The 12,942-nt window shown below is 40.9% G+C and overlaps 1 protein-coding gene across 3 annotated transcripts in view; it reads right to left on the bottom strand.

Moving 5' to 3' along the window:
• The window catches only part of LOC147181006 (neuropilin-1a-like), a 75,887-nt gene that overhangs the window by 17,716 nt on the left and 45,229 nt on the right, over positions 1 to 12,942 (bottom strand). For all 3 annotated transcript variants that reach the window (XM_086085934.1, XM_086085932.1, XM_086085931.1), the window contains exons 3-6: positions 12,644 to 12,825; positions 7,351 to 7,578; positions 4,123 to 4,293; positions 3,598 to 3,764 (exon numbers count right to left, since the gene is read on the bottom strand). In XM_086085934.1, the coding sequence (XP_085942060.1) occupies positions 3,598 to 3,764; positions 4,123 to 4,293; positions 7,351 to 7,578; positions 12,644 to 12,779 (702 nt within the window). In that variant the 5' untranslated portion in view covers positions 12,780 to 12,825. The remainder of the gene's footprint in view (positions 1 to 3,597; positions 3,765 to 4,122; positions 4,294 to 7,350; positions 7,579 to 12,643; positions 12,826 to 12,942) is intronic.

Genomic DNA, 12,942 nt, shown 5'->3' with positions numbered 1-12,942 from the left:
GTTGTTCAGCGAAGGGCACGACATGCTGGCCCTGGGCGGCCGCTCTTCATTCATCTTCCTTGAAGGGTAAAGTTGCAACATCCCGCTCACATGCTCGCCTCGCCTCACCCACAAACATGTCAATTATTCACGTGGCGCCATTCATGTTTTATGGAAACTATTTTGAGTGTAGCAGTCATTATGTTATGGTGATGTCACGCTGACTTCTTTAAACTGATGATCACATAAAAAAAAAAGAAGAAGAAGAAGCGCTCACTTAAATACTGAAAGCATGTGCCGCGCACTCAAACTGGAACATAGCAATGATGTCATTCATTTTTGCTGGCAAGATTATAGCATTACTAAGACTGCTCTTACATTTGTACTCCTGGTATGACATGCTGTTAAATAAAATCCCTTTATAGCATCCAACATAATTAAAACGAACAATGAAATGAAACAATTGCTCAAAATGCATTTTGTCATGACAAAATTCAACCAGCAATCTAGTTAAGCGTGTTTGTGTCGTGTTAGCTAATGAATGGGCATTGTTTTGAATTTGAATTTTATTATGGTCGGCAGCCAACCTGGACTGTATTTCAACCAATCAAATGTTTGACAGCCAGTGAAGATTGATCGTCAGCATTGGTTTTTAGCCAACCTGATTTAGTCAATCAATCAGGATTAGTCCTCATTCAATCTTCAACCAATGTGGATCACCAACACTCGATTTGGAATGCTCATCAATTTATCCTCATTTTTTGTCAGCCAACCTGCAATGGTCTCCGGTCAATGAGCGTTGGCCATCAGTCAATAACAATTGGTTGCCACTCAATCTGATTTGTCACCACTCAATCCGGAATGGTCACGAATTAATATGGATTGGTCATCAGCCCATTTTGGTCGCCTGCCAATCTGGATTGGTTGCCACTCACTCCACAATTATCATCAATTACCTGTAAAATGGATTGCCAGTCAACCTGGATTGGACATCAATCAATACTATTGGTTGTCAGTTTATAAATTTGTCTGCCACTAAATCTGAAAATAAATTGGTTGACGGTCCATTGCAGGGCATTTAGACAGACAGAAAACCATTCGCTACATGAATCAAAGTCACCTGTATGCAGCCATTGATCTGAGTCGACTTTAAAGATGTAATTTTCCATCAGATTAAAATGTGAGCAAACTCGTGGGCTGAGTTTAAAAATATAATGATGACCCACAAAAAAAAGTCCAGTCCAATGTCCTCACTGTGTGCTGACTAGAAACAAACCTTTTCACCTCTCTGATTGTCCATTTGACTCCCAGAGGGACGGTCAGGCCCAGTAGCCCGTGAGAAGTCCCCAGACAGACAATAGAGCATCATCACCACCACTAATACTCTGCCCACACCGACTTCCTGCCCTCTTCCTGTTTCCTCCGCCATTGTGCAGCTTCCTCGATGAGTTCCTGTCCTGACAATGGGAGCGGGCCTCTCGACCCGCTTCGTCTCAGAGACCAATCATGCTCTAAACTGTTGTAGTGCAAGGTGGGCTTTTAAAATGTTGGACCTTTTACACCTGGTACCAGGTCTAGTTGGACGGTATCATAAATATCCTGATTTGAAAAGTTAGATACAGTATATTAAGGATATTATTTGTTCTATTATTTACTCTACATATGCTCTATTCTACATCGACTCTTCTTTATTATACTGCATTCTACTCAACCTTTACTCGATACTATCTCAACTCAGCTCTATTCTACATCATGATCCACTCTATCTCTACTTTATTCTACTTTACATTCATCATAATGGTATCCTACATCTATTCTACCTGTACTCGATATTTACTCAACCTGTATTCTATTTTGCTCTATTCTCTATCCACTCTGTACCCACTCTACATATATTCCGTTTTTTAATAAAAACAGAAGATATTTATGTATTTTTATACATAAATATTATTTCTGATCCCATCCAACTATATGATGTTCATTCAACAGGTGTTTTTTGTGACAAAATCAAATACATTGAGATGGGATTTTGTTGTTATCTATATAGTGCCATAAAGCAACAATGCCCAGGGATATTAAGTGGTCTTTAACATTATTGAAAATACTCTAAGATTGTGGATTGATACAATTTGGTTCAGCAAATGTGAAGGCACATTAAAAAAAAGTGAAGCACTGAAACTAAATTTGATGCACGGTAAGTTAAATGTTGTTGAATGAGAGTGAAGGACCAGCAAGCTAACGTGACACATGCGCGTAAACAGGGACAAGCACAATCGCAGACAATGCGGAGGCGGTAGCTTCACCATGAAAATTTCATGCTGATTTTCCGCTCTAACGTGCAGGGAAAATGGAGCAAATGAGTGAACAATGTTCATGTTTCACATCAACAATGTTCTCGCTGCATGTGAACAAAATCTCTACGGTGTATTTGGGTTCAAGCGGAGGACTGGCCAAAACATGACATCATTACTGTCATCTTTTTCTTTTCTTTTCCCAGATTTGGGACGCGGGCAGCATCTGATGACTAGGATCCCCACTTTGAGAAATGCTTGTGGACATACTCATTCATCCACTTCACTGAATCGATTGCAACCCACTTTGAGAGCCAAGCCTAAGTTTGAAACCCTGTCCAAATCTTCAACTCCACTTAAAATGCTAATTTGAAATCCTATTTTTGCTTTTAACGCCCTCATTTAAAACCCTAACCCTGGTCTGAAACCGGTCTTGAAATCGTAATTTGAACCAAAACCCTGTCTTAAAAACACAATCCTTGTTTGAAACCCTTCTTAGGAATCCTAACCTTGTGTTGAAATTCTAATACAAAACATTAACTTGTTTGGAACTCCAATTTCAAACCCTAACCATCCATCCATTCCCTGCACCACTTATCCTCAGTCGGTTTGTGCGCATGCTGGTGGCTCACACCTGACCTTGGGCAAGAGGCAGGGTACACCCTGAACTGGTCATCAGTCAGTTGCAGGGTCAAACCCTAACCCTTATTTTACACTCTAACTCTTGTTTACAACCTTTATTTTAAACTCTTACCCTTAATTGAAATCCTAACCCTGTCTTGAAACTCTTACTCTGAAACCATAAACCCTACATCTGGTTTGAAACCCTAATCCTGTTTTAAAACCCTAATTTCAAATCCTAAACCGGGGTGGGCAGACTCGGAGTCCTGCAGGTTTTGGATGTTTCCCTTCTCCAACACGGCTGATATATGATCAGCTCATCAACAAGCTCTGCATAAGCCTGATAACTATCCTGTTGATAGGAATCAGCTTGTGTTGGAAGAGGGAGACCTCCAAAACCTGCAGGACTGCAGTCCTTGAGGACCGAGTTTGCCCACCTCTGTCCTAAGCCTTGTTTGAAACCATAACACTCTCTTGAAACCCTACTTTGAAACCCAAATGTCATACCACAACCCTTGTTTAACACCCTAAATTCAAACCCTAACACTTTTTTGAAACCCGAACCTGGCTTGAAACCCTAATGTGAAAACTTAACTCAGCTACTACGAAACCCAGGTTTGAAACCCTAAAACTTGTTTAAAACTCTAACCTCTACTTGAAACCCTACTTCATTTGAATAGCGCAATCAAAAGGCGGAGGCACTGACCTGGATCCACTCGCGTACGGTGTCGTCGGACGGCGTCCATCCGTTCTCGCGATAATTGAGGCGAGAGCGTTCCGGCGACCAGTTGTTGTTGTACTGCGACGAGGCGCTGATCTGCTCCGAGGAAACCTCGCCCGACTCCATGCCCAGAGGCTCCGAGCACGAGAAGTCTGACAAGCACACAGTAACCTCTATCAAGGCTTTGTCATTTGCCATTTAGTCCTTTCACACTTTCCTCGTTCTGTGTGAAAGGTACCAAATGCAAGGTTAACTTGGCTTGAAACCCTCATTTAAAACCTCTTGCTTCAAAATATCCCTGGCTTCAAATCAAATCTTACCCAGGCTTCAAAACCCCATTTAAAATCCTAATCCTGGTTTTGACACCATCATTTGGAAGCATAATCTTGGTTTAGAATGCTGCTAATGAAACCCTTCCTTTTGGTTGAACGTATGACACCCTAACCCTTGTTGGAAACCCAAAGGCCACCCCATTTGAAAAAACGTAAGCAGGCTTGACAGGAAGATCACCTGGCTGCGCATTTCCTTGGGGGAGGCCGGTGTCTCTAATGGTGTAGTTGGCGGAGAATCCCTCCCTGGTGATGGCCGTGTCAGTCGTGATGGTCATGGACAGGATGCCCGTGTAGGAGATGACGCGACCTGGAGACGACTGGCCGCAGTAGCGCCCGATGTGGGGACCCACTGACGAGGACCAAAAAGAAGAAAATGCTCACGTTGGCTTTTGATTTGGATTTTTGGGAGTGCCAGCGACATCATCAAAAATGAAAAATGTGAAAACTGCAATGAAAGTGATAAACACATGTGGCGCACCCACTCCCTGGCTAATCCCGGGTTGACACTTTATTTTGAAATTCTAACACTTGTTTGAAACCTTAATCTAGGGTTGAAACCCTATTTTGAAACCCCATCCCTGTCTTGAAACCATACCTTTGAATTTTGATCCGGGCTTCAAAGCCCATTTCAAACTTTTATTAAGATCTGTATTTCACTTGGGGATGTGATGATTCATGAATTTAGATTGAACACTACGATACTGTTTTTTCCCGCGTATTATATATATATTTTTAATGCCCATGATGACATCATTAATCATAATAAAAATTCTCATTAAAAACAAAAGCATTGTCATCACGATTAGCAAGGTTGGCATGCCAGCTGGCGGCATCCCCTTTACATTGTCACGCTCGCAGCGCCGCTAATCTGCCAGGATTAACATTGTCATCACCGCCAACTGCGAGCGATGCCATCCACAATCTGTGTCGGATTATACGTGGAATTACGTTTTATCTGGTGCGTGGCGTTAACGCTGCCAGCCTGCGTGGTGTTGCTGATGTAACAATTATGCGCCGAAGATTAAAAGACAAAATGCGTTAATTTGCTTTTTATTACTTGATACGCAATTATTTACCTCATGGGAAAGGAGCCGCATGTAGTCAAGGGAGGTGTTTATCTTTCTTAAATAATTATACGGACTAAAGGGAAAGGTCCAATTTGTGGGAGGTAGTTACGTACTGCATTTTTACACGTACTGCTATTTTTTTACTCTGATGGCAAATTTTCGTTGAAGGAGAAATTTATTTATCTAATTACACACACTACCATTTTTCCCTGTTAGTAAAAGGCATGCAATTATTTGAGCACGTGTTTATTTATCTTAAATTATTACATTTACTACGTTCTTATTTCCTGATGAAAAAGGGGACCTGTCTATTGAGGAAGACGCTAATTTATCTTAATTACAAATACACTACCATTCTTTTACACTTGTGCTTCAAACGGGCAGATTAAACTTCCGTGACTTAGTGACATCAAAAAGACACGGAAGTGCACTCGACCCAGCCCCCTTGGGGTTAGTGGCACCGCCTCTGGTAAAGGTTTGTCACGCCCACTGAAATTCGAGAAGCAGGCTGCTCCTTTCTTTTTCTCCCCCTACTCGCAAATGCTCTGCGGAGAGGGGAAACAATGATCAGGAAAAAGTGGTTGCTTCCTTCGTTCCAAGTCTTTGAGAAGACAGTGGATACATTTGATTTTTGAAGGACGTGTACCTGACTGTTTTGTTAGTGAAAGCCTGTTAAGAGCTGGATTTGCAACACGTTTAAACATAAGGTTTAGCCTTCCTTCCTATCCTTTCTAATAAGAGATGTGCACCTTCGACCTTATTACTGGTGTACTTTTAGTGCCTAAAGTGGGAGCTACAGGGTTGTTTGGTTAAAAGAGGTCAGATATGGTAAAGCAGACGGCGGTTGGATAATATGAAGCGGTTGCGCATTGTTTTGTCAAGATACAATCTGCGGTGGTTCATTTACCGTGACTGGCAACTCGCCACCTGGTTGCCATGACTTTGTGATGCTAACCGGCCGCTAAGTGGTCTCGACGAGACGGCTTGCACGTTGCGAACATGCAGTGGCCTAAATCTGCACATTTGTGTTATTCCTAATCGCTTGTAAATGTCTACAAGCATTCACGGCAAATCGGAGACATTCACGGCAAAATAACGTTCGCGGGAGATTTGCCGGTTATGGCAAAAATAACCATTGCCTAAACAATCACAAACTAACGCTACAACATAGTCTCTGTAGTAACGTTATGCTACTTTTTCTTATGGTAAAACGTTATGCCTCTTTTCCACGTATTGAAATAGTTCTCAAATGTGCAAAAGACATGTCTGTATTTTTCTTTTCTTCTGCTCCCATGGCCAGTCGTTCCCATTCACAACATTGGCACATCGACAACGAAGTCACTGCCCCTTCGAGAGAGAAGGGTATGGCCTTGGTGTGGCCTGGTGCAGCTATTTACATAAAAGTGACACACCCCTAAAACAGGCTGTTTTGAACAGAGCGTTTTTTGGCTGATTTAGGGACAGCAAAAATATTCCATCCAAAGTCAATTTTGACGAATGCATATTACAGACATGCCTTTTACACATTTTAGAACTATTTTAGTATGTTGAAAAGTTTAATAATATGAGACCTTCAATGACGCACACTAGCAGTTGTTCCTATTATGACACTATGAAAACATTTATCTGAATTACATTTACTATTGGGGCTGCACGATATACAGTAACGAAGAAATATCGCCATCATGGTAATGGCACATGCAATACGCATATTGTAAAAATGCGCAATAAATTCATATGAAATTGTATGCTTTTATCTGACACAGAGTAATCTTAAAGCGACTGAATGTAGAATATTCCATTTCGATTCGCTACTGCCACGTGCTGACGAAAAATTAAACTGCACATACCGTTCTTCACATACACACCACGCACATGACGTCACATTGGCAGACAGGGCGCGGGAAATTCTAACCCGAATCCAGTCTGAAAACTATTGGCCAGAGGCTTGCAGGAGTAGCCATTGTGAACAGCTAAGGTGTTAATCTACTAATTAGAAGGCATTTCACTCATAAATGGTCAAATAAAAAGCTTATTGTAAAGTTATTTTTGGAAAAAAAGTTCCATATTGGAACTTTAAATGCACATGCCATCCAATAGAAGAAGAGTATCTAGGGACATTCCTAAAGCTAAATAACTGAATAAGATAAGAATAGAATACATTGAGTCTGCTCATTTTTACACATAAAAAAGACATTTCTTTAGGTACACGCTAAATATTGTGGCAATATTAATTTCACATTATTCCACGACATATTTTTCAGTCCATTGTTTTCCACCCTGATGAATCATGAGACCTATTTTTATGAGGGAGGCCTTTATCAGAAAAAGCTCCTGACCTGCGGGATATCCGTCCCAGATCTCCAACCAGTCGTAGCGGCACAGCGCCCCCGGTGGCGGTGTGGTGTCAGGCTCCATATCGAAGCTGTCGAACTCCACCAAGATCTCGGACATCTTGGGGGCGAAAATCATGAAGGTGCACTCCAGATTATTGGGGTACTTGTCGGGGTAGCCCGGTGTCCTGATGACCCCCGCGGGAGCCGTGAAGTTCCTGGAACATTCCTGACCTGTCGGGAGGAGACGCGAAGGAATGTTTTGAATGCAGGATTAAAGCGTCAAAGTGTGTTTGGCTGGTAACAAATTGACGCTGGGGTGATGGCGTGAACCCCCCCGGAGGGTCAACACGTTTTCACATAAATGTCACTTTGCCTTATAAAAGGAGGAAGCGCCTCTCATTTATCTCTTGTGACAGAAATAATGTCGCTGACTGTTCTTGATGCTGTTCACATAAAAATGTACAGCTGGTTTTCTATTCCTCGTTATTGGTGTAGGGTTATTGGGACATACAATGCTGCTGAGTATTGCTGCTGTTCACATTCATAAATCAACATATATTCTGCTTATACTGTGTGTACCATTACTATTTGTTAACAGATTTATATATTTGTATGACATACAACACAGCTGACTAGCCTTACGGCTGCGACAGTTACTAATAATATAGTGTACAATACAGACCATTGTCTGTTCTTGTTGCTGTTCACATTTACTAGTAACAAGTAATTATTAGTAACTACATTATTGTTGTCGTTATTATATTATATTATAATTCCTGTGAAAACCTCTGGATCTACAAATAAAAAGTGTATTTTTCACCAATTTTGCCCCTAGTGGAGCGTCTGTGTTTGTGTTGACAGTGACTGAAGAGGTGGAGGCTGCTTTTTATTGACTGGCGAGCAACAAACACCCCCCCCCCCCGCACACACACACACACACACACACACACACACACACACACACACACACACACACACACACACACACACACACACACAGGAGTCAACACAAAAAACACACAGACCCAGAAACACATGGGGTGTCAAGTTGCTGTATTTAACGCTAACCGCACCTCGTAATGGGACTTTTACTATTATAAAAAAGTGACGTCAGATTTTTCCCAGCCATGTTCTATTCGACCTTGTCGTATTTGTGGTTTCACGTTCACGGCAAAGTGAAGCGACCGCACATCAAGAGTCGACTAAAACGCTAAACATAATCTCGTCTCTCCAACTGCACACATTATCACAAGACTGCACATGTTAATTGATCTGAAAACATATTTTCTGTGTCTTGCTGGGTGCTCCTGTTTTGATTAGCAACTGAAATGTGTTCTCTAATTCTAATCTAATGGAACTCTCGTCAATTCTCCACACACACAAAAAAAACAAAACGTGAGATCATCTTTAATACTGGCACGGGACACATTTATGAAAACTCCACACGTGACAGGCTTACGGCCTCGCTGGGTGCTGCTGTTTTGGTTAGCAAGGGACGAGTTTCCTCTAAATTTGGGTCAACTGGAACTTGAATCCAACAGTACATACACCATTGCACTGGCAGCTCAAAGTCAGTTGGTGATGTCACAATTTCTCGATTGTGTTGAGCAGCATGTGACGCTTCCGTAAATGTGTTGCTGTTGTGTGTGTGCGTGTGCGTGTGAGTGTGTGTGTGTGTGGTTCTTGAGAGGAGTCACACTTGCGGCTTGTTTCCCAGTGGGAATGTTCACTTGAACGTGTGACTCATCATGCAGTAGCGGACCAACCATTGAGTGTGTTTTTAATGTTCTTTTTATTTGGTCCTGACTACATGGCACATTTGCTGGTAAATGTGCCACAGTTGTTGTCAAATATACATTTTATGATGCTCCGTGTTTATGTTTGTGTTCCACAACCAGCCTGTCTTGCTTCTTTATCCATTCTGGTCCTTTTTAGACCTATTTTTTTTGGATACTATGGTGGCTTGAGATTGGAGTTGAATTCGTTCTGTGACCACGCTCGTAGCTCAACACATTCATTTGTCAAATTGTCTGTCCTCACTAAAAGGAATGCAAAGGCCAGCAATCCATTCCAGCCACCCCAAAAAACTAATGAGGACTAAATAGCACTATAAAATATTGTATTCAATAAAAACACAGTCATGGCTGAATTAAATAGGGTGTGAAGAATTAACAGTGTTGTCAAACTTTTTGTATCAATTTTGTGCAGATTGAGCTGCTCCTTCTGTTATTTGCACCTTGGCCACCTGGGGGCAGTATCATAAAGACATATGGAAATTAGGGATGTAAGGATATCTAAGCGTCACGATAAAATATTAACACGATATTGTGGGTAGGTTGGCGATATTAAAAAAAAGGTCACAATGCTGTATAAACAATCATGATATTGAAAAAAAAAAGGCTCAAACTAAAAAACAAAACCACATAATATTGTGCTTTTGTGCATAACAGCAATGCACATAAACATCCTACAATCGCTAATAACACTTAATATTGAGGCAGTTACTTTTTTTTCCCCCCTCTTTTTCCCTCTTTTTTTTCTCTTTTTTTTAAAAAGAAAAAAAAAGGCAGTTACTTGTTAATGCACGTACACATTGAGTTTCTCCACAAATGGACTCGATTCACAAGCATACTTCATCTGACGATTAGCATCGGTTTGAAAATTAAACTGCTAATCACCAGAGGCCACCAACTTAGCCTTTCTAACAGAGGCGCTGCTTTTAATATCATGACATGACGACAACGATAATGGGGCAGTTTTAATATTGCCGTCTGTGTAGCTTTGAAGTTAGCATTAGCATTTTTTAGACCCCTGTCTTAAAAAGCACTGCCCCCTCAGATTAAAGATGAATTTCAGGAAGAGAAAAATAAATTCATGATCCTTGGGGTAATTTCAAAAAAGCATGTCACTGGCATGTTATTAAAACTTTTTGGAAATGTCTTAAATAGTGACAAAATTGCATAATATAATTCTAATAATGTGTTTGTACAAATAGAGGCCTTCCCTAGCTGTAGTTGAGTAAAGTCACAGTGTGAGGGAATAATACACAAGAGAACAACAATATGAAGCGGCGAAAGAGGCACTTCAAGTCAGTCGAGAGTACAGAGGTACATAAATAGTAAATACTGAGCGTACAAGGTCGGAGGCGAGGATTTTTTTTTTCCTGAGGTGAAGGCTTCTAATTAAACGGCTTTTTGTGGCGGCTCGCCAGCATGTTTACATCGTAAATTCAGCATGGAGGAACAGGGCGGGGACGGGATATGGAAGCCCACAAACCAATTTGGGTTTTCCTTTTTTTTTGTACTTGCCTTCAATATGACCTGACTGCCTGTTGATGTTGTGTAACTGTAACTTGATGCCCCGAGATACAATTTTTCCTTTGGAATCAATTAAGTATGGACGAGGTGTGTTAACAGTAGGCAAAAAATTCGGCTTGAATACATAAGTTTTAGAGTGACACTTCTGATCAGACTGAATACAATTCAAAAGTAATTTTCTTTATTGTAAACGTGAACAATGTTGATTTTTTTTTTCTAAATTGCTGGTTTGTGTGATTTTCTTTGACTTATTTATTTTTATCTATCATTGGTTACTGTTTAGAAGTATTTTTTCTTAATACAGATCCAGACATTGACGTCACGCGTCCCAAAATGGGCATTAGCTTGCTGATGAGAAACATCCAAAACCTGCAAGACTCCGGCCCTCAGGGACCGAGTTAGGACACCACTGTTGTAGTCCATTAACGCAACTACTTTCCTGCCAGATGGGGCGTGGTCAGAGAAACAGTGACGTGACGTCCACATCTCTGTTGCCACTTACTAAAAAAAAATTCTGTGGCACTGTGTATATTCATTTTTGGTTTAATCGTGTTTTCTATGATAATATTTTTCACAACATTAAATTAAAGAATGATTGCTTTGATCATGTTTTTTTTTTTTTTTTTTATATACACGTTGCACACCAACAGATTGAATGACATTTAAATGAAATTTGCCTTCAGGAAATGCTCCTAAAAATTGCACAATAAAGTCATTCTAAATTCTTTGTAGGAAAGTGCAACATTGATAGATTTGATTTGTTTTTAGATAAGTGTAACATCAATAGATACCAACTAAAAAGTAGTTATTATTGAATGCAACCTAACCCTCTCCTCCCCAGAAACTATTTTGATGCAACATTCTAACATCATCTGACAAATTGACAGACTTTCCCATTTACAGTAAATAAAGTGAATCCGCATAGTAGGCATCATCAGTCACGCCAACCGCCCGACATAAACTGTGTAAAGGTGAAATATGAAAGACGCAACATAGTAAGCATTTTGAATGAGCTAAAGTCAACACACACGCACACACGTTTGTTTTACTATCTTTGTGGGGCCATCTCATTGACATAATGCATTTCCTAGCCCCTCCCCCTAACCTCAACCATCAAAAATGATTGCCTACCCCTATTCCTTACCCTAACCCCAACCATAACCCAATTCAAACCTAAACTCTAAAACCAAGTCTTGACCCTCAAAAAGAGGTCTGAACGTGTGAAATCCCAGAATGTTTGGCCCCACTATGTAACAAAAACGAGACCGCACACACACACACTTACACACATACACACACAATCCTACTTCTTCAACACCGCTGCATTCATTTTTCAGGTCATTCCCGCTGCGTTCAAGGACAAACAGACCATTAGCTAAACGGGCCTGGGGTCCTGCACACCTGTCTGCTATACACACACACACACACACACGCACACATGCACCCACGCACACACAGTTCCTCACCAAGGAAATATTGTCAAATGCCAATCTCTAATCAGAATTGAGCAAATCAGATTTGAAATCTTTGTAAAAGCAGATTTTTTTTTGTTATTAGACGGGGTACCTAGTGTAGTGCCGTGTTGTAAGTTAAATCTAAGTATGTCAACGATATTTCACGAGTGGCAGCCTGGGGAATGCAGGACTGATCCCAAAGGATGCAAAGGAGACGAAAAGGCAGCGGGAGATGTTGATGTTCCCACGAGCTCATTAATCACGTTCAGTCAGCGTGACCACAAAAACAACTAATACACGTACACACACACACACGCACACACACACGCACACCATTTTCCACATTCTTATCTCTTGTTTTCCATTATACATATACATATACATAGAAAGTACACAATGTATGTATATGCATACATATATACATATACACATAATTGTTTTATATATATTTTTTTCTTGTATTGGTTTCTATAATGTTGTTTCTATATGTCTGATGTTTTTCTCCCCCCCTCCTCCCTCACTCACCTGTCTTGAAGACCTCGTAGCGTACGGAGAATCCGGCTCCGTGCGTCTCGTAGTCGGAGACAAACTTGATGAGGAGCTGGTCGCCGCTGGAGATGATGGGCGAAGGTGCGATCTTTCCACAGAACTTGCCCAACATGTTCGCCAGCTCATCCTCGCCGTTGTAAACCTCCACATAATCGTACCTGAGGTGACACGCCGACAGATTAGTGTGGATGTAAGAAATAGAAAATAAGCAGAAGTGAAGTCCGATTAATCATGATACGAATCTATAAATTGATTATTGCGATTTTTTTAAAACT

This window comes from Leptonotus elevatus, chromosome 1 (genome assembly GCF_054856555.1).
Source record: "Leptonotus elevatus isolate MCC_2025b chromosome 1, RoL_Lele_1.0, whole genome shotgun sequence".
Lineage (NCBI taxonomy): Eukaryota > Metazoa > Chordata > Actinopteri > Syngnathiformes > Syngnathidae > Leptonotus > Leptonotus elevatus.
Note: the sequence above shows the minus strand (reverse complement) of the source record. Positions and strands in the feature narration are given on the sequence as shown.